This window comes from Asterias amurensis, chromosome 1 (genome assembly GCF_032118995.1).
Source record: "Asterias amurensis chromosome 1, ASM3211899v1".
Taxonomy (NCBI): domain Eukaryota; kingdom Metazoa; phylum Echinodermata; class Asteroidea; order Forcipulatida; family Asteriidae; genus Asterias; species Asterias amurensis.
The window spans coordinates 27,864,017-27,890,367 of record NC_092648.1 but is presented as its reverse complement, the minus strand read 5'-3'; the positions used below and the strand labels follow the sequence as shown (position 1 = coordinate 27,890,367).

General features: G+C 39.5%; 1 protein-coding gene across 1 annotated transcript; it reads right to left on the bottom strand.

The window, feature by feature from the left end:
• On the bottom strand, nt 1–26,351 carry LOC139942321 (uncharacterized). The gene is made up of 9 exons (XM_071939186.1): nt 25,858–26,351; nt 25,127–25,253; nt 13,264–13,449; nt 7,612–7,754; nt 6,834–6,940; nt 2,917–4,337; nt 1,707–1,856; nt 1,434–1,613; nt 1–793 (listed from the first exon to the last, which is right to left on the bottom strand). Exons 1-9 carry the CDS (start codon nt 25,914–25,916, stop codon nt 278–280), a joined length of 2,889 nt encoding a protein of 962 aa, XP_071795287.1. The 5' UTR covers nt 25,917–26,351; the 3' UTR covers nt 1–277.

Here is a 26,351-nt window from a genome sequence, read left to right as displayed (position 1 = left end):
GGAGAAAACTCAGTCTTAATCTGACTAACAACATTAATTGAAGTCTGATTGAGGTTTATATGCTTCCTAATTATGTAATTTTACTCTTTAGATATAGCCCGCCCTCTTCACACATACTGGGGAACAATTTAGAGCGCCGGCACGTTGGTCCAAAGGTCGTTGGTTCTTACCCCATCACAGTCAATTTTTCTTAGTTCAGCCACAAGCTATTTAAAATTGCATATCTTGAGTTTCATATCGATTTAGTTTTCTTCCGGTGCCTCTTCGTCGTCATCTTTCACCCAATAAAACTGTAATATGCGCTATCTGTTAGATCTTTCCGGGCTTTGGTATTTGGTTTGTCAATTTTCAGGTTAGCGTTTTCGTCTATGTTTTCTGCCAGCTTTTGTATCTGTTCCTCGATCGCATCAACGGCAAACATAGCATCTGGGCGATTGATATCAATGAGGGCGCACTTCAGTGTATTCAGTGTTTCCTCTTTTTTCTTACCCGACTGTTTTCCGAAGAACAAGTCCAAGACGATTTTTGTTGGGCTGCTTTCCTGTCGTCCTGCTTTAGCGTTGATGCTATCGACGTGGTGTTCGGTCTTCAACAGTAGACTTAGAAGCCTTGTCCAGTCGTTTCCCAGAGGGTTGGGTGAATCCAATAACTCACAAAGCTTACTGAAAATGGGTTCCTGGAGAAGCCTACACCCAGTCACTCGTTTGCGGTCCTTTGGTATCTGTCGCAATAGAAACTCATCCGTGTTCTGTGGTTCGCCCGGATTCGGTACACATGATCGACAACAACATCTCTGCAAATTAAAACAAGGACAAGTGTGTTTGGTATTTTCACCCATATTTTGTGGAAGTGACGTACACAACCATGATGATCGACAACATCTCTGCATGCTAATTGGAAAAAGAACAAGTGGTGTTTGTAACTTTCATCTTGGCAATAATAGATGATCATTTTTATAAGTAATTCTACGCTGGGTCGAATTATTTATCCCCAATAGGAATACACCTACTGAGAAACGTTACTGGCAGTATTGCTTCTGAGATTCAAATTAGGGGGGGCACAACAACTTTTTTTCATAACCACTTTACTTTGTAAGTGAATTTTTTTGTCCAAATGCTTTATATCGAAAGTTGTTGTGTAGGCTTCTAACCGAAAGTTGTTATTGCCATTGATTTTAAGAGTGATGACCAAACGTAAACCTAAAACAAATACAACAATCATTCCGATCCTCTCAAAAAAATAATAACAAATAATGTAAGAGATTTCTTGCAAGTGATATGTTGGCAAGGGGTTCATTTGAACTATTGAAATTGTGCCACATTGTTATTCTGGGTCTTTTAACGTCAAATGATCACATATGATACCCTTTCTGCGAAAATCGTTTCTTGAGGATTTGTCTAAACTATGAACCTCACTGTAATAAAACAACTTACTTCGACTACGAAGTTCACCCCATAGTCGCAACTCCTGCTGCCTTCTTGAAGGACGGTCATACGAGCAGTGAAGCAATCTTTCCGAGAACCTGAACGTCGTTTAGCCACAAACATGACGGACGGAAAAGCTCGGGCACAGGATGCATCGGTTTCTCGCCATAACGACTTATGGTGGATCTTCTGTCAAATAAAAAAATATATTTACAGAATGAGATTTTACAGCACAAAAGCGACCAAAAATTACGACGCAAGATGTCAAAGATTTGTTCATACCCGTTGGCAAGGTTCCGGTTCTGATAATTCCCAGGACTCGCTGCAACTTGAGATTTTCGCCACCACGTCTTGGTCGTTCATAAAAACAGTCAGAGGACTGTTCGTGTCTGCCAAATGGAAACCATAGTTCCTCTCCTCTGTTGTTACTTCCTGTGAAGACAAAGTACAGAATATCATCGGTTAAAACAAAGGCTGGTTGAAAGCTCATCGACTGCCAAGCTCTTAGTTCTGACAGCATTTATTTGAGATGATTGATAACAAATAAACCACAATGTGACCCTGTCTACTTGGAGTGGGTGCTTAGCATGACCTAGTCTTGGCCAAAGACGTCGGTGATCGGTGTGTAATGCGCTCGGGTGTAAATATCTCTACTTTAACTAGTCTGGACACCTGACGTCACACTTTGAGGCTCATTAATAACGCCAGCGAGTGGCCTCAAGCCTAGAGCAATCACCGTACATCTTCAACTTTCACCTACATTCATACTTACATTACATGGTACATGTGCTGTATAATACACATGTGGACACTGCATGCAGACGACCGAAAGTTAGCTTTCCATAACTGTGTTTTGATTGGTCTGAATTGATGTTTGTCAGCTGTACACACTTCACCTCGTACCAATCAAAGCACAGATATGTAAAGCTTGCTTCACTGCACGTTTATTCAATTTTATCATTGTAGCCAATGAAATCGATGGTTCTGAAAAGCCCAGTCTTTCATCTTAACCAAGTTGGATCATGCCGTGAGAGGGCGCGCTACAACGATTTACACCCGAGCACAATTAAACACTATCCACTATCGATCAATGGCGTCTTGGGCCAAGACAAGACATGGCCTCTTTTTGAACGTGAAAGTAGGAAGCGCAGTCTGTTTTAAGAAGAAAAAGGTCAATTTGTTTATCAAGAGCAGTCATTATTATTGTCATGAACAGTGACGTCATCTTGTTTAGAAGTTCATAGTCTTTGCACCATTAAGAATATTACACCCAATATTTTAATGACTGTGTAAATAGTGGTATCTTAACGTGACGTCACTCCCTGTAAACCGGAAGTTCAAATAGGTAGATGAGATTGTAAAGATTCATATTTAAATGTTTTTTGTCGAGCCAAATAATGTTCTAACACAGGTTAGGAGTAAAGACTAAGCCCTATGAAATCAACATATTATGGAATATTATGGACAACTTAAAATCTGTAAGAAATCTCACCTGAACATTTGCTTGGACGTCATCAACGAGTCGAAGACGAAGTGTTACTTCATTTTCAGAGTGACTGTCTTCGTGGATGAACAAGCATGCTATCATTGTCTTCTCCAAGATGGTTCCATCCACAGGTGAAGCTGTAGCCCCAAACCCACAAAAATGGTTAACTGAAAACGTTATGGAATCATTGTCAACTACTGTGATCACGTCAAAACCTTCACGAAGCTCGCTGGAACCACCCGAGGACAACTTAAACAATGCAAACTTGCAGGAAGACGTATTCTTTACGCAGTGGGGCATAGTCAAGACGACATCTTCTTTAAAGACGGTTTCTGGTGGTCCACAGTGGACGAATGGAGTTGAGAAATAATGGCTTTCAACTGATGAAGTACCGGTGACGTAGATGTAGACTTGCTGCGTTTGTTTTTCAGGTATTGCTCCAGGAGGGACGTATAAGTGAACGTCTAAATCGTCAATAGACAGACATCCACCGTGACAGTCCAAAATGGCGGCAGCAAAGTTGGCAATTTGGAAGTTATGTCCAACTACATCTATACCCCGTGATTTGGCTATCTCCAACATCCTATCAAACGATTCGAGGAATTCGTTCTTCTCTGAGGTAAATTCAGGGAAAGTTGGTTTCTTGATGTCGGTTTTTCTCTCATTAACATGGGTTGTTAACTCTGAGCTACAGTCAATGTATTCTTGGGACAACGTAGGTGGTGGACTGTTGGTAATAGGCTCATCAGTCAATGTGAACGTAGGATTCTCTCCATCTTCTGCTGAGGGCTCGTCGTAGAATGGTTTTCTTTCGGATCTTATTTCTGGGTTTCGGGTACGTGTGCTTGCTATACGGAGTATGAATTGGACGAATTTTGCGATGCGAGATGTCTTCGGCTTGTCTGGCGTTGTGTTATCGTCGGGAGGTTCTTCTTCTTCTGTCGACTGCAAATGAGATGAGACTGATTGCAACTGCAAATTTGAAACCTGTCCATCGGTATTTACGTCAGTAACCTCTGGGTTTTCTTGGTCGATGGCTGGTGGAGATTCTGGCAACTCGTAGATTGTATCAGATGAAATCACACTGCCCGCCTCTCTCGGGCCGGTGCTTCCACAAACATCGTTTGAGCAGCCCACTGAAGCAGCTATGGAGGTGTTTAAAGAAACGCTCTGCCTGGCCTGGGGTTCGACAGACGGTCCAGCTGTTAAATGGGACGAAGCCTCATCCACCTCTTGGCTTAAGTCACCAGTTATCGTAGGCAAAGATCCCATCCCACTTTTTAAATCCCATTGTTTCTCCAAACTATTTGGGTCAACGTCCGCACTGCCATCCAGTGATAGCCTGTTGTTTTTGGACCCCGGAACTGTTCGGGGGCGGTCCATCGCCCCAACGCTCTTACTTTGTACTTTTTTCCTCACTGCTGGATCTAAATAAATAGCAATACAATAAAATAACAAATAGTGAAGAAATTGAGGTGGGAAACAAAGGCCTGTGATGTATTCCTCTTATGCTTAAAATTATAAAAGTCTAGGGACAAGAACCACCAACAACAGTGGCATGGTGGGCAAATCTGATCTAGTATTACTTTGTGTTAGGCTTTCAATATATTTGACACAAGTTTTGCATATGCCTTCATTTTGCCACATGGAAACCTAAATCATGTAAAAGAACTTGATGAAGAGAATTTAATTTTGAGATGGACTCATTGTTAAAAGTTAAAAATCGATGTCGTGTTGTTGAGAAATTTGAGCTCTTGGGGCGTGTAGGCAGTTTTACTACATACTGTATATCGTATTATAGGCCTAAAGCCGTTTGATTTTTGAAGGGACTGGACACTATTGGTAATTGTTATAATTGTTAGCAAAAAACGAGCAGTGGAGATCTGTTGGTATGAGTATACATCATTGTTAGAAACGGGTCCCTCTGAAGTAACGCAGTTTTTGAGAAAGAGGTCATTTCTCATCAAATATTGAATGACTTTTATTTGACATCTGAAAGCACACAAATTTGTGCAACGAGTTTTTTTTTCATTCACTGTTCTCTTAATAGGGTTTAATGCGTAACGCAGTAAACCGATTTAACACCGGGAAATATGCATAATTATAGTCATGTTACACAGTCGGGGCTAAGCGATTGGGATTGTCAGGGCGCATTCAGACGTGGTTCCATTTTTCTTTTCAACCAACCAAAGCAATGCATTTCGGGGAAAGGGTGCTTGTCTTTCTGGGAACCGTCATTGAATATTCTGCCACCGAGGAGTTAAGATACCTGCGTTTGAAGAACCATTTAGCAGAGTAATTGTAGATTGTGTGGGGCCTTTGCCTAAAACTAGGTCAGGTCATGAGTATTTACTTACTATAATGTGTGCTTCAACTAGATATGCTGAAGCAATCCCACTAATATCCATTAAGGCAAAACCAGTAGGTGAAGCATTGAGAGGGTTTTTCACTCATTTTGGACTGCCAAAAGTTGTTCAGAGTGATCAAGGGAGTAATTTTACTTCTAGATTGTTTCAAGAACAGTTGTATGCTTTAGGCATTGACCAAATTACTTCTATAGTGCGTATCACCCGCAAAGTCAGGGCGCACTCGGGCGTTTTCATCAGACGCTCAGGACCATGATTAGGACTTATGGTATGGACAATGATAAAGATTGGGATGAAGGTATTCCTTTGTTAATGTTTGCAGTACGAGAAGTTGTACAATAATCTTTAGGGTTCAGCCCATTTGAGCTTGTTTTTGGCCGTACTGTTAGGGGACCATTGAAGTTGGTCAAAGAGAAATGGTTGTCTGAAAACACGGATGACAATATCCTGAGTTACATTGTGAAGTTGAAAGACCGCTTACATAATGCGTGTAAGTTAGCCCAATCTAGTTTGAAAGCCACTCAAGATGGCATGAAAACTTGGTATGACAAGAGGTCAAAAGTCCGTACTTTTAATCCTGGTGATAAGGTTTTAGTATTATTACCAATGCCAGGACAGCCACTTAAAGCTCGTTACAGTGGACCATATGTAATTGACCGCAAGGTTAATGATTTAGACTATTTAATTTCCACTCCTGATAGGCGTGAACAGAAACGAGTTTGTCACATTAACATGTTAAAACAGTATCACGAAAGAAATGTGAAGAGATCAGACAAAAATGAAGAAAGTGCCCCAGTTTGCAATGTAAATGTTGAGGTTGAAAATCCTTCAGAGAACGAGGGTGATCAGTCATCCCAAATTCCGGGTACAAGTTTCAGGTTGAAAAATTCACAAGTTTTGTCGAATTTGAGTGACAAATTAATTCATTTGACGTTTCAACAACAATCTCAAGTGTCCGATCTAATACGAGAGTATTCACATTTATTTCCTGATGTTCCAGGTCGAACTGATGCTGTATTTCATGATATTGATGTAGGGGATGCCACGCCCATTAAACAACACCCTTACCGAGTAGGACCATTTAAGCAGACGTATATGAATGAGGAGCTTAAATACATGAAAGTCAATGGTATTATTGTGTATCTACCAAAGACTGGAAGGTGATCTTTGTAGAAGTCTCTATTTGTCTCTTTCTGTTTGTACTTCAACTCCATCTTTCCACATCGGTAGACGTCATTCTTACCGTTGGGCCATTTGACTTTGACCCAAGAACGATAAGAGCCGCCGGCGGCAGTAGAGTGGAAGTCAGTGACCATACCGACAGTGGAAAACAAGAACAGCAAAACAACCAACAAATAAAAGCAATCAATTCAAATAATTTGAGTTTCAACGAAAAGAACAAAAAGCAAACAATCCAATAAGTTTGAACAAAAATAGCAAACAAATATAATGCAGCACATAATCATCTTTACAACGAAAAATATGTTTGTAAGTCAAAACGAACATTTTGTGAAAGTACACAAATAAGAATTCGGTAGTTTAAGGAGTATTTCTTACCGTCTTGATCACCCCATGTCCAATCGGGTCCTCTGATCCCGCGGGCTCCACGGAAAAGACCTGAAGCTCTCCACTTCTCCAAAAATTTGACTCCCATGTTAGTCGCGCTGTAAAAAAAAAAAACACGCAATTTCGAGGCATATTTGTGTAGATCATTGTATTCTACTTGTTGTAGTAGTACAACATCTTTCTACCCATATGCATTTTACAACAAATGGTTACAGAACGCTTTTCAAAGACCAACTCGACCGATCCAAGGCAACGTGTTCCTATAAAAGCTAATATTGTGCGGTCTCGAAATCAAATTCGTGGAAAACTACTTCTTTCTTGAAAACTATACTTCAGATCAGAGGGAGCCGTTTCTCACAATGTTTTATACTATCAACGGCTCTCAATTACTCGTTACCAAGTAAGTTTTTATATTAACAATTATTTTGAGTAATTGCCAATAGTGTCCAATGCCTTTAAGCTCTTTTTGAAAATTGCCCTATTGTTTCTTTCTTTCTGTTCATCAGCAAAGCCACTACAGTGACAGAGAAAACTATCAGAAGCCAAAACACTATGCGCGGACTATTATTGCGACCATGCTTTGTGTGAACGCAAGGTACTTTTTAGCTAAGTCGTTTTGTCAAGCGAACCCCAATGTGAATATTTAGCAGCGAAGTTAGCAGCAAAGTAAGCTAGCTAGCTACTTAAACATGCGGATAAAGACATGGGATCTACCAATAACGTCAGCTATCCACTATAGTGTCTCTATCTCTAAACATGTCGAACTCACGTTTTCTTCTTGTAAGCCTTTTTCATGATCTTCCGAGTGGTTGGATTAATAGTGACATCAAGTACATTCTTTCCATCGTTGTTCTTAATGTAGATTTCACTGTGATTTTCGATGAAATAAAGTGCGATGTCGACGAAGTTTATCTTTTCAACGAGACAAACAAAATATAAATCTATCAGTAAAATAATTCTAAGTGCCAGATTTTGTTAAAAGCAGGCCTGTTTTAAAAAATATACAGAATTTGTATACGGCAACAGTCTCTTAAAACCCCATAAAACAATAATATGCATAATTTGCATAAATTCAAAATTGCAGTTTTCGCCTCTGTTTACACTAATGCATGAACATACGCCATGATAGTTGTGTAATTGATACCAATGTCACATCAATTAATTTGCATGGAAACCCTCCCAAACAAAGTATCAAAGGTGCCAATATACTTTAATTAAATGTGTTTAACTAAAGTTACGTGCGTATTTTGCACTAACAAGAAGTTCAACATTGACTGCCCCTTTAAATTATTTTAGATATCAAGGAGGTTCCAAAATGCCTAGCCCGGTCATGGGGGTTGAAATAAAATAATTTCAATTAAATTAGAATTATGTCAATAATATTACAATGCACTGTAAATTTATGGGAAAAAAATATTTGACGCCTTGGACTGTGTACCACTTGGTTCAAAACAAGCTCTGTGTATTGCCCATCAATTCTCTTTGGGGTATTACAAGAAAACCTTGTAGTCTAGTTTAGACTAAAAAAAACAAAACTTCGAGCGGCATTTTTGAGTAAAAGCTGGTAACACACTAATTTGGGGGTGCTGACTCTGAAAATGATGGGCACCAAGTCTAAATGTGAGTCCTTTTCCCTGGATTCAGCGTCCAAAATTGATAAGTTGGATGGGGTTACCAACTTTTATTTCATAAATCTGGTCGACACACTCAGTGTAAGGTAATTGCATGGTGTGAATGTGTGAATTACACCCAAAATCAGAAATGGGTACCCGACCTAACTGGGTGCCTGGCTTTATTGAAATCCTGACAACAGCTACATGGAATTACAGCAGAACATGACTATTTTTTGCATGTACAGTATTGTCGTCTGCTTGGTTGTCTGCGTGCTGTTTTAAATGTGATTTTTTTTTCAGGGACAAGGATTTAAAATTAGCCTTGGTATCCATCATTATTCAGTATCAGCACCCCATCAAAATTAGGTAAACTAGGTATGTTACCAACCTTGCCAAAAAAATGCCACTCACCTCCTTAATTAGAACCCTTTTTGAACTCTGGTCTAGACTATTGTGGGATATTATTGTTTAATAACAAGTACCCCGTATAAAGTAGGCTTGTGTAAGAGCAGACACACACACGGGGTGACACAGGGGCGTCAATGAATGTCTTGAACGACGGTGGGAGGGGGGGGGGGGGTGGGGGACATCGTAAGGAATAACATTTACGGCGTGGGGTCCTGGCCCGCTTTAGGGCCCCGGGAAAATTTTAGGCCGTAGATGCTCTCTGGTGCAATCTAGGGAGTCTGAGGGGTGATGTGACCCTCTCAGATGTTGGAATTTAAGGCCCTTTTCAAGTTATGTTGCACATTTTTTTTTTTTTGCTATTGGTAATTGTATCTAACAACTCAATTACAGCTTCGTATTCATATTATTTCTGCATTTAATGCTCAGACGGCGTTTCATCCCAATCATCACCAGCATCGTCAAGGATGGATCCAGACAAGAAATTTTAGGGGGAAGGGGCAAATCTATCAAAGATGGAGCATGTGAGTGTGAACGTGAAGCCTTTTATACAGCGTGGGGTCCGGGCCCGCTAAAGGGCCCGGGGAAATTTTTCATTTTATATGCTCTGTGGTGCAATCTTCGGCCAATACCAGGCACAATGAATGACACAGAACATAAAGCCTTTAAACTATGTGAAGTACAGTAGAACCTTTTGGGTTAACAGCATCTTCAGGTGTTGATCTTTGACACGATTTTTAGGGAGGCAAATTTGTGAGCAGAGTGTGGAGCCTTTAGCGTGGTCCGGGCCTGCTAAAGGGCCCGGGAAAATTCAGAGGCCAAATTAATTGGCGAACGAAACAATACATGCAATAAGCCTTCAAAATTTGAGCAGAAGAATTTGGGCAATGGCAGACAGAGACAGTGCGTCACACAGTACAAGTAAACTTAGCCTAACAGTAAATAGATAACTAAAATGATGGAGATGACACGCACGTGCCCTAGACACACGAGTTAACACAAATTGGGGGAACATCCCAACCCCAGGATTGATGCCAATGACTGGAAACAGGGTTTTGTCTTCACAGTACAAAACTTGAGCCTCTTGATAAAGATGGTCAAAAACATGGAGGGACATTATACAATTGTTGCACGCTGTGACGGGATCCATGGCGTTTTGTACACCCGAGGGGGAAAATGGCACCCGAGGCAAAGCCGATGGTGCCATTTGCCACTGAGGGTGTACCCATGGACCCCAGTCACAGCGTGCAACAATTGTTTTGTTATACCTTTGTATAATTGTTATTCCTTTTCTCGAAGTTCTGTTGTCATTCAAACATTATTACGACGGGCTATTCATTGTTTAATAAGCAGACGAACAAGAAACAACTCCCTCGAACCCGCGGTTGTTTCGTACACAGCGCGAATTCGACCAACGCTGGGAACGATCAAGGTGATGTACACCGGTGTACATCACTTTTCATGTTACCCGGCCTGTCGAGCCATGTAACATGCGTATTTGTTGCACGGCACGTGATTGGTTCTCGACCAATCAAACTTCACAATTTACACAGAGGTATAACAATTTATATTGTGTCCCCTCAAAAAGTGGGGGACGTGTCCCCCGCACCCTTACTATAGATATCGATGCCATTACGCGGGACACTGGCTTTGGTCCTACACAGTGCAATAATACTTGAACTTCATGATAACGATGGTCAAAGACATGGAGGACATTTGATACTGTTGGTCCCATCGGTGTTGTAAAATAACCCAATGCACTTATCGAAAAGAGAAGGGGTTCATCCCGGTGTTTCTTGCTGTGGCTGCTGTATGCGCCGTAGCACCTTGTCAACAAACCCTTATTAGGTGCTAAATAATTGGGTCTCAGAATTCATCACTGCAATAACCTATCTTTGTGAAAGTTTACTCAGCGCCTTGAGTACCTTGTTTGGTAGATTCGTGCGCTATATAAGACTTTGATATTATTGATATTATTATATATCCAAGATGGCCTCCAAGATGGCTGCCAAAATTAGTAAACATTTGAAAATGTCATGTCAGCCAAATAATAGTCTTGGCCCAAGACGATGGTGCTTGATTCTGGATAGTGTACTACGCGCGGTTGAATCGCCAAAGCGCGCCCGCCACGGTATGATTTAGTTACGTGGACGGCTCGAAATCTAGACTACACTCTGCAAGTTAGGCCGTGTCCGAATTGGCGACTTTGGCTACAGCTACGGCTAGATCAGCGCGTCTGTCAGTGTTGAAGAATAGGCAGACGCGCGCGCCCTAGCCGTAGCTGTAGCCGAAGTCGCCAATTCGGACACGGCCTTAGCTTGCAGAGTGTAGTCTAGATTTCAAGCCGTCCACGTAACTAAATCATACCGTGGCGGGCGCGCTTTGGCAATTCAACCGCGCGTAGTACACTATCCAGAATCAAGCACCATCGTCTTGGGCCAAGACTAGCCAAATAACGGAACAAAAACATGATGTAAATGTTTGTTGTATGTTGTTTACCATCCCACTTCCATTTCTGGTATTATTATGCTTTTATGGCCGCCAAAGTGGTAAAAGTTACGAACCCAAAATTGTGATACATCTTACACTTTATTTTGCTTAACCTTGCATCAACATACAGACGGCCAGCAAATGACTACCAAAACTAGTCAAATTTTAAGAAAATGGTCAACATTTGTTCTCAATAAAGTTTAATGCGTAACGCAGTAAACCGACTTAACACCGGGAAATATGCATAAGTATAGTCAGGTTACACAGTCGGGGCTAAGCGATTGGGCTTGTCAGGGTGCATTCAGACGTGGTTCCATTGTTCTTTTCAACCAACCAAAGCAATGCATTACGGGGAAAGGGTGCTTGTCTTTCTGGGAACCGTCATTAAATATTCTGCCACCGAGGAGTTAAGATAGATTGTATAGTTTCGCAAAATTCCCTCCCTCCCTCCCTGGGGTTAATGGAAGGGTCAGGGTATTACGGCATACGTGATACAGATTCAGTTGACTGATAATCTTACAACTTACACTTTAAGCGGTAAGTTTAGGTTGTTCCTATAAACAAGAAGCTAATAGGCATGGTAGCCTGTGAGGAAGTGGTAAATTAATTTATGTGAATTGATATGGATAAATATGGTGGTAATAAAATGATGTGATTGTATATAAAGAAGTAAATTAATTTGGTACCTTCTTGGCAACTCGCTGGAAGTGGGAACCTCATTGACCCGGAGTTTTCTCCATGTCAATGAGTGCATTTATAATTATAATAATTGTAATTGGTCTGTTACCTTCTTTGGCAAATCGCCGAGAAGTGGGAACCTTTGCGGATTGGAATTTTACCGTTCGCAAAGTGAGGAATTGGGAACCTTTGCGAATTGGCCGCAAAGTGTATTTATAATTTGAACTGGTATACTTCTTTATGAGTGGATAGCACTGGATGGAATTAAATAAAGGGAAATCCCTTATATTATTATGAATTGGCGTTTTACCACGGAATTCAGAGTGTACGGAATAAATTAACTCTTGGCAGAGTTCACTACAACAACAAATCCTTGTGTCTGTGTATATTTATCAGGTGGTAATGCTCTTTCTGTATTGTGTATTGTGGTAAAAAATGCATTTATGTATAACCAATAAGCAGTTTGTATGTCTTCCACTTTGATCCATCAATCATTAGTTGCTGTCATAGTTGTCAAGACCGCAACAGTCCAATTCAATCTCCCATCAATGTCAGATTCTTGAGCTTGGTCATATTGTGTTGTACCCAGCTTAATCTATAACCAGCCAGAATGGGTGATATATTTTCAATTGGCCAAGACAGTTGCAGGGCTGTTACACAATGTAAAATGGAAGATTCTGAAACACATCCTGCAGCTCTGCATGACTCTTCGACATGTCTTCCAAAGAAGATTGCTATTCACTCCTTAACTAGACTAGGTCATTGTGAGAATTATCTATTTTCCTTGGAGTTAGAAAACGCAGTTGTTGTCAATCTAGGACCTATATGGTCGAATTGTAAAATCACCAGGGATTGTTTTATTGCATTTTAAGTGGGACAATTTTGAACATTCAGCTTCTCACTTGACTTCATTGGGCCTGCCTCAATGCTGCAGCTGGTATAAAGCTGACAAGGAGCTAACAAATATAATGAAACCCTACCGATACAACACATCACTCTCACTCCAATCTCCAGAACCCAAGAATGGGCCGTCAAACTGAACACACTTCCTCCGTTTTCAACTTACCACATTGTAACAGTAAAGCAATACAGGATGATACCATCAACAAGTACCTGGTCGGTTAAAACTAACCTATTTATTTCACTTAAATGCCTGTATCAGAATTTAGGCTGATATAACAATTTTCATTACATTTTTCATTGAAGGAGTAAACCCTAGATAATATTTAACTCACTGGGCTATCTTGCATGGTGGATTGCATCATGACAAGGTGGAGGCTGGTATCACCATCTACGTCCTGTGCGTTCACATTGGCACCATACTTGATCAGAGCTTTAATGCACGTGATGTGACATTGTGAACTTGCTAGATGCAGTGCCGTGTCCCCAGCCACGGTTTTGAGATCTCTCTTGCAGTTTACCTTCGGATAAAGAATAAATAAAGTAAAGTAAATACTTATCGTTGATCTCCCGGCGACGTCGTCGAGGATTCTTAACTACGGCCACCAACAGATTAGAGCTGAAATTCAGGGAGAAAATTGTTGTCAAAACGGGCGCTTTTAAAAAAAAGTATAGCGTCAGGTCCCCGGTAACTAGTTTCTGCGTTGAGACAAGTGTTGAGTTTTTCACCGTGTTCACACTTGATCCTGCTACGAGGATCAAAGGAGAGTCTTATCTCGAAAGTGCGATCAAAGGGAGCTCAGCACCGGCTAGTGTGAACGCAATCAGGATCAGGATCAGATCCTCCTTTTTTACCTCCCTTTATTGCGAGATCAAAGGGAAACTAGAGATTGAGAGTTTGTGAACAAACTCAAGGTGTTCGGTTTCCGGGAGTAAAAGCCTGGATTAAAAAAACAAATATTACACCTTGCTTTGTTCTCAAGTTTTGTAATAAATGATTCAAACTGCAAAAACCGTAAAAACAACATGATTACTCTAGTAAAAGTGTATGTTTGGTGACGTCATCGGTAATATTTGTTTTAAAGCAGACTTTTGCCAGACTTGTATGCTGTGATGGTAAAGCATCAAAGGATGTATATTCCAACCTAAAAGGCAATAAACAACGCCCTTTCAAATCATTTCACAGTCACTTTCGGTTTAAACAGGTAAAAAGGTCAACGAAAGTTCACCAACAAATCCATTTCTGTAAAGTACGTAACGCCCTTTCATATGATGTATAGATTGTCAAAATAGCTTATGTAGTTAAGGTGATAATATGAACTTAGGAAATATTGACGACTGTAGAAAAGACTGTAAGGGGCATGTATGTTTTAACCGCCTGGAACGAAGACTATTCTTCATGAAGCTTTTTCGCGCTCTATGGATGATCACTGTAGCGTGACTCTGCTGCACTGCTAATACACTACACGTTGTGTGTATGCCTACGTGCAATGTTTATACACATGCCAATGGGGATTTACGTTGTTCTTTAGACGTGAATTTTGAAATTTTCAACCTCTCTTTTGAGCTGGAAGACAACATCAAAATGGGGTCATGTCTGTGAGGCGGTTACGGAGTTTGCAATGACGATTCCGATGATGTTTCGATTGTAAGAATCCCTCAAGTAGATCAAAAGTTATGATTTTTTGAATTAATAAACTTTGAATATTCATAACTCAAGAATTTATGACGTCATCATGACGTAACTCACACGGTTTCTTCTCCTAATAAATCGCTAACTATGTGTGAAGTTTCAAGTTCATACGAGTTTGGGAAAGGCGCTTTTGTTAGCGGACAAGGGACGCTGAGAAGAAGAAGAAGAAGAAGTATGAAGAAAAAGAAAAAAAAACAAACAAAAACTAGAGGTGTTCCGGGCTGTTGGCCTGAACACCTCAAAAAAAAAAACCAACAAAAACAAGAGGTCTTCGGACTCGAGTCCGAACACCGAAAAACCAAAAAACCTAGATATAGTGTTTGTAGAAACAAACACTAGGTGTTTGGCTATTGTTGAGTCAGTGTTTGAATAAATAAAACAAGTATTGTTAATAGCTCGTCAAATTACAAAGAAATCAAAACCAAACAGTTTTCTCGATGTGTAATAATTTTATGGAAAAAGCATCAAAAAGTGTACATTTCAACCTAAAAGCCTTTAAATACTGCCTTTTCAAAGCATTTTACAGGCTCTTCCACTTTAAAAAGGTCAAAAAGTCAAGAGGTCACCAACATACCCATTTTTGTGGAATACGTGAGGCCTTTCATATGATGTATAGATTGTCAAAATAGCTTTTGTATTTGAGGAAACGTGAACTGATGAATAATGGCGACTGGAGAAGAGACTAACTAACCAGAAGGGAAATGTTTGTTGAAAACGCCTTGAAAACAGACTACGTACGTAAAGCCCTTTCATATGATGTATAGATTGTCAAAATAGCTTTTGTGGTTGAGGAAATGTGAACTGATGAGTAATGACGACTGGATAAGAGACTAACTAACCGGAAGGGAAATGTTTGTTGAAAAGCCTTGAAAACAGACTACGTACGTAGAGCCCTTTCATTTCATGTACAGATTGTCAAAATAGCTTTTGTGGTTTAGGACATAGGAACTATGCATAATGACGACTGGAGAAGAGACTAACAAACCGGAAGGGAAGTGTTTGTTGAAAAAACCTTGAAAACAGACTACATACGTAAAGCCCTTTCATCTGATGTATAGATTGTCAAATTATCTTTTGTGGTTGAGGATATAGGAGCTTAATTCATAATGACGACTGGAGAAGAGACTAACTAACCGGAAGGGAAATGTATGTTGAAAACGCCTTGAAAACAGACTTAAAACGAGGCTAATTATAGGAGAAAAAAAAATTAAATACAAAAATAAATAGTACAAATTTTGGTCGCCACGTGGTCTCCCATCGAAATACTGACTGGGCCCGATTTTGTTTAACCTCAGTGACCGGACGAGAACCGGTGTTATCAACGCAGTATAGTCGTAGATAAAACCAAGTAATTACTTTTGAAGAAAATTGACATTGTGTTGAGAACGCCTCGAACGCAGACTAAAACGATCAACACGTGGTGCAGAGCGTGGTTATGCTCCTCAATGCACCGCATACTTACACGTGGTGACCGCAATGCACCGCATGCTTACACGTGGTGACAAAGTACGTGTACATGTAATCGTAAAATCTTTACGCGCAATCAATGGGGAATTTTGTAGTTCTTTATACATGAACCAGTGACCGGACGAGAACCGGTGTTATCAACGCAGTATAGTCGTAGATAAAACCAAGTAATTACTTTTGAAGAAAATTGACATTGTGTTGAGAACGCCTCGAACGCAGACTAAAACGATCAACACGTGGTGCAGAGCGTGCTTATGCTCCTCAATGCACCGCATACTTACACGTGGTGACCGCAATGCACCGCATGCTTACACGTGGTGACAAAGTACATGTATATGAATCGTAAAATCTTTACGCGCAATCAATGGGGAATTTTGTAGTTCTTTATACATGAATTTTAGAATTTTCACCCTCTCTTTTGAGCCGGAAGACAAAATCAAAATGGGGTCATGTCTGTGAGGCGTTTACGGAGTTTTTAATGCCCTTTCCGATGATGTATTGATTGTAAAAATCCCTAATGTAGATCTAAAGTTATGATTTTTTGAAATAATAAACTTTGAATTAGTGTATCTCGTCAACTGATGACGTCATCGTGACGTAACAACTTTTGTATCATCTACTGGTTATCGTCTACCTGTGTGCAAAGTTTCAACTTAATGCAAGCTTCGCATCTATGCTTTTTCTTGCGGACAATCGACGAGAAGAAGAATAAGAAAAACAAAAAAAAACTAGATATAGTGTTTGTAGAAACAAACAGTAGGTGTTCGGCTATTGTTGGGTCAGTGTTTGAATAAATGAAACAAGTATTGTTAACAGCTCGTCAAATTACAAAGAAATCAAAACCAAACAGTTTTCTCTATGTGTAATAATTTTATGGAAAAATCATCAAAAAGTGTACATTTCAACCTAAAAGCCTTTAAATACTGCCTTTTCAAAGCATTTTACAGGCTCTTCCAGTTTAAAAAGGTCAAAAAGTCAAGAGGTCACCAACATACCCATTTTTGTGGAATACGTGAGGCCTTTCATATGATGTATAGATTGTCAAAATAGCTTTTGTATTTGAGGAAACGTGAACTGATGAATAATGGCGACTGGAGAAGAGACTAACTAACCAGAAGGGAAATGTTTGTTGAAAACGCCTTGAAAACAGACTACGTACGTAAAGCCCTTTCATATGATGTATAGATTGTCAAAATAGCTTTTGTGGTTGAGGAAATGTGAACTGATGAGTAATGACGACTGGAGAAGAGACTAACTAACCGGAAGGGAAATGTTTGTTGAAAAGCCATGAAAACAGACTACGTACGTAGAGCCCTTTCATATCATGTACATATTGTCAAAATAGCTTTTGTGGTTTAGGACATAGGAACTATGCATAATGACGACTGGAGAAGAGACTAACTAACCGGAAGGGAAGTGTTTGTTGAAAACACCTTGAAAACAGACTACATACGTAAAGCCCTTTCATCTGATGTATAGATTGTCAAAATAGCTTTTGTGGTTGAGGATGTAGGAGCTTAAAGCATAATGACGACTGGAGAAGAGACTAACTAACCGGAAGGGAAATGTATGTTGAATACGCCTTGAAAACAGACTAAAAACGAGGCTATTTATAGGAGAAAAAAAATACAAAAATAAATAGTACAAATTTTGGTCGCCACGTGGTCTCCCATCGCTATACTGACTGGGCCCGATTTTGCTTAACCTCGTTGACCGGACGGGAACCGGTGTTATCAACGCAGTATGGTCGTAGATAAAACCAAGTAATTACTTTTGAAGAAAATTGACATTGTGTTGAGAACGCCTCGAACGCAGACTAAAACGATCAACACGTGGTGCAGAGCGTGGTTATTCTCCTCAATGCACCGCATACTTACACGTGGTGACCGCAATGCACCGCATGCTTACACGTGGTGACAAAGTACATGTACATGAATCGTAAAATCTTTACGCGCAATCAATGGGGAATTTTGTAGTTCTTTATACATGAATTTTAGAATTTTCACCCTCTCTTTTGAGCCGGAAGACAAAATCAAAATGGGGTCATGTCTGTGAGGCGTTTACGGAGTTTTTAATGCCCTTTCCGATGATGTATTGATTGTAAAAATCCCTCATGTAGATCTAAAGTTATGATTTTTTGATATAATAAACTTTGAATGAGGACAATCGACAGCGGATAATCGACAGCGAGAAGAATAAGAAAGCCAAAAAAAAAAAAAAAAAAAAAAAAACCGAACAAAATCAAAGAGTATTTCGGGCTGTTGCCCGAACACCTAAAAACAAAAAAAAATAAAACGAACAAAATCAAAGAGTTGTTCGGGCTGTTGCCCGAACACCTAAAAAAAAAAAAAACGAACAAAATCAAAGAGTTGTTTGGGCTGTTGCCCGAACACCTGAAAAAAGCGAACAAAATCAAAGAGTTGTTCGGGCTGTTGCCCGAACACCTAAAAAAAAAAAACGAACAAAATCAAAGAGTTGTTCGGGCTGTTACCCGAACACCTAATTAGTTACTTTTGAAGAAAACTGACATTATGTTGAGAGCGCCTCGAACGCAGACTAAAACGATCAAAACGTGGTGCAGAGCGTGACTATGCTACTCAATGCACCGCATACTTACACGTGGTGACCGTAATGCACCGCATGCTTACACGTGGTGACAAAGTACGTGTACATGTAATCGTAAAATCTTTACGCGCAATCAATGGGGGAATTTTGTAGTTCTTTATACATGAATTTTGAAATTTTCAACCTCTCTTTTGAGCCGGAAGACAAAATAAAAATGGGGTCATGTCTGTGAAGTGTTTACGGAGTTTTTAATGCCCTTTCCGATGATGTATTGATTGTAAAAATCCCTCATGTAGATCTAAAGTTATGATTTTTTGAAATAATAAACTTTGAATTAGTGTATCTCGTCAACTGACGACGTCATCGTGACGTAACAACTTTTGCATCATCTACTGGTTATTGTCTACCCGTGTGCTTTTTCTTGCGGACAATCGACTCTGAGAGGAAGAAGAAAAACTTAAAAAAACTAGACATAGTTTTTGTAAAAACAAACACTGGGTGTTCGGCTATTGTTGGGTCAGTGTTTGAATAAATGAAACAAGTATTGTAAGTATTCCGTCAAATTTCAAAGAAATCAAAACCAAACAGTTTTCTCGATGTGTAATAATTTTACGGAAAAAGCATCAAAAAGTGTACATTTCAACCTAAAAGCCTTTAAATAATGCCTTTTCAAAGCATTTTACAGGCTTTTCCACTTTAAAAAGGTCAAAAAGTCAAGAGAAGGTCACCAACATACCCATTTTTGTGGAATACGTGAGGCCCTTTCATATGATGTATAGATTGTCAAAATAGCTTCTGTGTTTGAGGAAACGTGAACTGATGAATAATGGCGACTGGAGAAAAGACTAACTAACCAGAAGGGAAATGTTTGTTGAAAACGCCTTGAAAACAGACTACGTACGTAAAGCCCTTTCATATGATGTATAGATTGTCAAAGTAGCTTGTGTGGTTGAGGATATAGGAGCTTATGCATAATGACGACTGGAGAAGAGTCTAACTAACCGGGAGGGAAAACGCCCTGAAAACAGACTAAAACGAAGCTATTTATAGGGGGAAAAAAATTAAATACAAAAATTAATAAAACAAATTTTGGTCGCTAAGTGGTCTCCCATCCAAATACTGACTGGGCCCGATTTTGCTTAACTTCAGTAAACGGACGAGAACCGGTGTTATCAACGCAGTATGGTCGTAGATAAAACCAAGTAGTTACTTTTGAAGAAAACTGACAATATGTTGAAAACGCCTCGAACGCAGACTAAAACGATCAAAACGTGGTGCAGAGCGTGACTATGCTCCTCAATGCACCGCATACTTACACGTGGTGACCGCAATGCACCGCATGCTTACACGTGGTGACAAAGTACATGTACATGTAATTGTTAAATCTTTACGCGCAATCAATGGGGGAATTTTGTAGTTCTTTTATACATGAATTTTAGAATTTTCAACCCCGATTTTGAACCAAAAGACAAAATCAAAAAGGGGTTATGTCTGTGTGGCGTTTACGAAGGTTTAAATGCCCTTTCCGATGATGTATTGATTGTAAAAATCCCTCATGTAGATCAAAAGTTATGATTTTTTGAAATAATAAACTTTGAATGAGTGTATCTCGTCAACTGATGACGTCATCGTGACGTTACAACTTTTGCATCATCTGCTGGTTATTGTCTACCTGTGTGCAAAGTTTCAACTTTATGCAAGCTTCGCATCTATGCTTTTTCTTGCGGACAATCGACGAGAAGAAGAATAAGAAAAACCAACTAGAGATACATTTTTGTTAATTACAAAAATACGGTGTTCGGTTGGGCGTTACGTGATGACGTAGTTTAAAAACATTGAACCATAAAGATGACTTTTTCTACAACGTGTCGTTAATTTTTATAGTTAAACTTGTGTCACAGTTTTTAACGACTCCTTTTTTTCTTCATAAATGCAATATTTTTGTGTAAGATTGGCTTTAGGTTTTAATTTGCAATTTATGGAAAACCTTTTAAAATTTAGCTACCTCCGCACGGGATGATGTACACAGATTTGATAATCAACAGCGCCCTATTTTGTTGGACAAACGAGAGCTCTGTTGGGATTCCCTCCAAAACGTTATCGCCATATGATTTGTACACATTGTAACATTGTTTTATTGTAATTTAATACCTGATGACGACATTATGACGTAATTAGGCCTGTGTTGTCTTAAAAACATTAAGGTTCAATTATCTGTCGAGTTTCAAGGTTCAAATCGATCTCAATCTTGAGTTATGCCGTAGATCAGCTCAAAAGTTGTTTTTTTTATGAAAAAAACACGAAGTCGAACTTATTCGTTGAGATACAGCGAAAAGCAAATGTCGTTTTTCAACATTAAAAACCCTGTCATGACCTAATCAATGACGTCATCATTCCAAAAAATGGCGGTTTCATCTACTCACTATTGTCTATGTACATAGTAAGTTTTAAGTTTGTACAAGCTTTACTTTTGTTTAAAAGCTCAAAAGTTGTTTTTTTTAATGTAAAATACACATAGGCGAACTTTGACCCAGGGTAACGACCGGAAGTTAAGGTCGTACGATTTTTTGCGTTAACTTTTCAAATGTTGTCCAAGTCTTAATCTATCCGATACCCAAGTATGAACATCATAGCTCTTATATTCGTTGAGATACAGCGAAAAGCAAATGTCGTGTTTCAACTTTAAAAACCTTGCCATGACGTCATCAATGACGTCATTATTCCCAAAAAGTGGCGGTTTCATCTACTCACTATTGTCTATGTACATAGTAAGTTTAAGTTTGTACAAGCTTTACTTTTGTTTAAAATTGCTGGAGAAGGTTCGCAGGGAAAGAAGAACACGAGGAAAAAAAAACGGAACAATAACAATAGTTGTTCGGCTGTTGGTCGAACACCTAAAAAACATAACAATAACAGAACACCTAAAAAAAAACAAAAAACAAAAAAAAACGACCAAAAACAAGAGGTCTTCGGACTTGAGTCCGAACACCTTAATGAAAAAAACAGGATTGTTTTATTTATTTGTTTGTACTAAAGTTTTGTTTAATCCGGCAGTTTATTTTAGAAAGACCACTCCTAATTGCTTGGGCCCTATACTTTAACCATTCTGTTTTCTTTGAATGTTTTGTATTGTAACATCCATGTCTTTGCATGGAGGTAGAAATAGATTAGTTTACGTAACGTCCTTTCCTACTAGAGAAATTTTAAAAGGGCTTATGTTATTCCAGAGATTTTTTTTCTTCAAACTATTTAACTCAGAATAACTTGGATAGTTGTTTTAACAAAAAATCAAAACAATTGATGATTATGCTAAGTTCAAGAAGTAATAGATATTGTAATACTGACGTGAATTCCGTGGGCCCAAAACGCCCTTCACCCGGGGGGAGTGGTCGATCGATGTAACGTCTCTATTCTTCTCGGTGTTTAACCAAAACATGACCAATGTTCGTCATTTTGTACTGTTGTTTTCTCACATAATTAAAAGTCCCATGAATCACTGAAGTAGGTGGCCATCTCAGCGAAACTTCGTCTTCAATTCCACATTGACCACTAAGCCATCAGATGGGTAACATTTGAACAATTTGACGCCGAAGATTGAGAGGAAATCGTTTTCGCAGCGTTCTGCATAAATAGAGCTATACAGCTCTAAATAATAGAGCTATATAGCTCTATGCATATCACGCTATGGCACAGAGTACAATAAACTTGGCAGCATGCCACCAAATAAATGATGCCTAATACACTACACGTGTACGACACACGTGTTACGCACAACCAATGGGGAAATTTCGTAGTTCTTTTTACATGAAATTATGAATTTTCAAACTCGATTTTGAACCAGAAGACGAGATCAAAATGGGATCATGTCTGCGAGGCATTTACGGAGTTTTTAACGAACTTTCCGAAGATGTGTCGATTGTAACAACCCATTATGTAGATCAAAAGTTATGATTTTTTGAAATAATAAACTTTGAAAATTCATAACTCAAGAATTGATGACGTCATCGTGACGTAACTCAAACGGTTTCTTCTCCTGATAAATATATAACTATGTGTGAAGTTAGAAGTTCATACAGGTTTGGGAAGTGTGCTTTTGTTAGAGGGCAAGGAACGGAGATGTATTTTTGAAGAAAAATATACAATTGCAAACTTTGACCTTCCGGTACGAACGGAAGGAGGGGTCATACGATTTTGACGTTAACTTTTCAAATGTAGTCCCAGTCTTGATCTATCAGATGCGTAATTATGAATATCATAACTGTAAAATTCGAAGACATATAGCGAAAAGCAAATGGTCACTTTTTGAACCTAAAAACCTTGTAATTCGACACCTGATGACGTCATCATGACGAAACTAAAACGGTTTCATCTACTAATGAATATCTAACTATGTGTGAAGTTTCAAGTTTATGTGAGCTTAGCAAGTATGTCTTTGTTAGCGGACAAAAACCACGGAGAAGAAGACGAAGTAAAAAAAAAAAAGAAAAAAAAAAAAAAAAAAAAAAAACCGAACAAAAACAAGAGGTCTTCGGACTCGAGTCCAAACACCTAAAAAAAAAAAAAAAAAAAAAAAACCGAACAAAAACAAGAGGTCTTCGGACTCGAGTCCGAACACCTAAAAAAAAAAAAAAAAAAACGAACAAAATCAAAGAGTTGTTCGGGCTGTTGCCCGAACACCTAAAAAAAAATAACCGAACAATAACAAAGAGTTGTTCGGGCTGTTGCCCGAACACCTAAAAAAAAACCGAACAATAACAAAGAGTTCGGGCTGTTGCCCGAACACCTAAAAAAAAACCGAACAATAACAAAGAGTTGTTCGGGCTGTTGCCCGAACACCTAATCAAAGAGTTGTTCGGGCTGTTGCCCGAACACCTAAAAAAAAACGAACAAAAATAAGAGGTGTTCCGGGCTGTTGGCCCGAACACCTAATAAGAGGTGTTCCGGGCTGTTGGCCCGAACACCTTATCAGATCCCTCAAAAGCGATCAAAAAAACAAGCATGAACGCAGATCGAGATCAGGTGCTGCAAGCTGCTTACATCCGGCCAAAGCTGTGTAATCTTCCTCCATGGTGTAAAAATGTACATTGGGATTGTATACATTGTGCATTTGCACTCTATCGTGAACTGGTCCCCGACCCCATAATTTGTATGACACTGGTAACCAACATCAGAGCGATTGCACAACTCACATGCTTTGCAGAGTAGCAATTTTCAGTACCGACCTTTTTTCGTTCATCATCTAACATAAGCATATTTTTTAGCATTCAAACAAATTATTTTCCAATGTATTTTTTATACAGTTATATACGGTGGCTGATCTCCGCCAACAAATAAACACCTTTTCAGTAGGACGTTATAACACCCTCATTAGGGCGTAATAACGCCCTGTATGGCGTTATAACGCCCTAAATTACGGCGTTATAACGCCCTAAATTACGGCGTTATAACGCCCTAAATTACGGCGTTATAACGCCCTAATTTAAAAATAGGGCGTTATTAATTTTACGGCGTTACAACGCCCTATTACGGCGTAATAATAACGCCGTAATTTAGGGCGTTATAACGCCCTATTAGGGCATAATAACGCCTAAATTACGGCCGTAAATTAGGGCGTTATAGCGCCCTAATTAAGAAATAGGGCGTTATAACGCCGTAATTTAGGGCGTTATAACGCCCTTCAGGGCGTTATTACGCCCTTATAGGGCGTTACAACGTCGTAAAATTAGGGCGTTATAACGCCCTATTTCTCAATTGGGGCGTTACGCCGTAATTTAGGGCGTTATAATGCCGTACAGGGCGTTATTACGCCCTAATAGGACGTTATAACGCTGTAAAATAGGGCGTTATAACGCCCTAATTTAGTGCGCCCTAATTTATAACGCCCTAATTTAGCCCTACTGAAAAAGTGTTTATTTGTTGGCTGAGATCAGCCACCGTAGTTATAACATAGGGAAGTTATTGTCAGTTTGGTCAGTTTTGTGTCCGAATTTTTGTTGAGTTCCGGCTATTTCAGGGAACATGCGCGCGCACAATCAATGACGTCGCCCAGTAACCTTTGACGTCAGCTGAACTGAACTTCCGTTTAACTATGCGAGATCAATGTGAGATCATACTCAAGTGTGAACGTGGCACAAAAATGCTTGATCTCGCTTTCGGGATCTGGTCCTCCTTGGATCCTTGTAGGAGGGTCTAGTGTAAACGCGGTGTTTGGCAGTGTGTGCATCGTGTATAACAGAGTATGTAATGCAGAATTCTTAGGGGTAGCATAGACCTTATCGCAAATACCAATGTGCAAGCGCAGACTGTTGAATGAGGTGCATTGTTGGATAGATATGAATCAAATTTGTAACCAGCTAGACCACAATGCACCTAATTCCAAGCTTCATGCACCTCATTTAACAGTCTGCGCTTGCGCATTGGTATTTGCGATAAGGTCTATACGCATCACATTCATTTTAAGAGGGCGCCCTCACCCGTTTAGCAAGGGTTGACACAATATCTAGCATGCCGTTGTAAGCAGCGATGTGCAGTGCAGTTAAACCGTCATCTGCCTGGATGTTGAGTATATGTGGTGCTTTCTGCAAAATCAACCCAACGGTACTGCATTTGAAAGTTGAAGTGAAAAATGTAAAATAAAAAAAGATTAAAAAACCTCAGTGCGGTGGTGCCACGGTAACACTTAGTCATGGCATTTTGATTTATTTCACTGTTTTTTTTTTAAAGTGCAATGCCCTAGGGAGTTAAATTCCTTGATACCCTAGATTGGACCATTACACATATCTCAGAGGGGGATAACTATAAGTGGATTTAAAGCATATCAGGGACAAAGGTAAGAACAAAAGAATGCTCCTGACCACGAAGATGCCTGTTAAAGACAGTGGACACTATTGGTAATTGTCATAGACTAGCCTTCACAGTTGGAGTTTCTCAACACAAATGCATAAAAAAAAACATGCGAAAATTTGAGCTCAATCGGTCATCGAAGTTGCGAGATAGTAATGAAAGAAAAAAACACCCTTGTCACAATGTTTTATACCGTCATTCTCTCCCCATTACTCGTTACAAAGTAAGGTTTTATGCCAATAATTATTTTGAGTAATTACCAATAGTGTCCATTGCCTTTAAGAACCCGAAGTGTTTATGGGGGGGGGGGGCGTTAGGGGAGTCATTTTTGCCATAAATTTAAACTGAGGATAAAACTTACGATTGGCTGTTTTGCATCACTGCGTGATGTAAACTGTTGAAACCTTTTGCATCCGCCATTTCGATATCAACGCCTTGATGTTGAACCAAAGGTTTAATGAAGCGAGACTCGTTCTTTTTAATGGCAAAGAACAATGGGGTGTGTCCATCGTCTGTCTGTCAACAAAAGAATGAACCAACTTTGAAAAAGCAGGATCGAATCACCTCAAGCGGCTTCAACATAACGTAGAGACACGGGAAGGCCTAGTTTAAAACTGATTCAACAAACTGTGATTCCTATTCATCTTCATAATGTTTAAAAAAAAACTGTAAATTTGAGAACGAAATTCTGCGACAGTGCTAACTTTGCCCCTTTCCGCTCATCGTCACTAACTCGCACGCGATTTTTGGGGTTATTTTCTATCCATGTTAATGGGCCAATTTATGAAACTAACATCTTGTTTCTGCCTCTCATAACAGCTAATCGCGCGCGAATATGTTGGGAACCAGACTAAA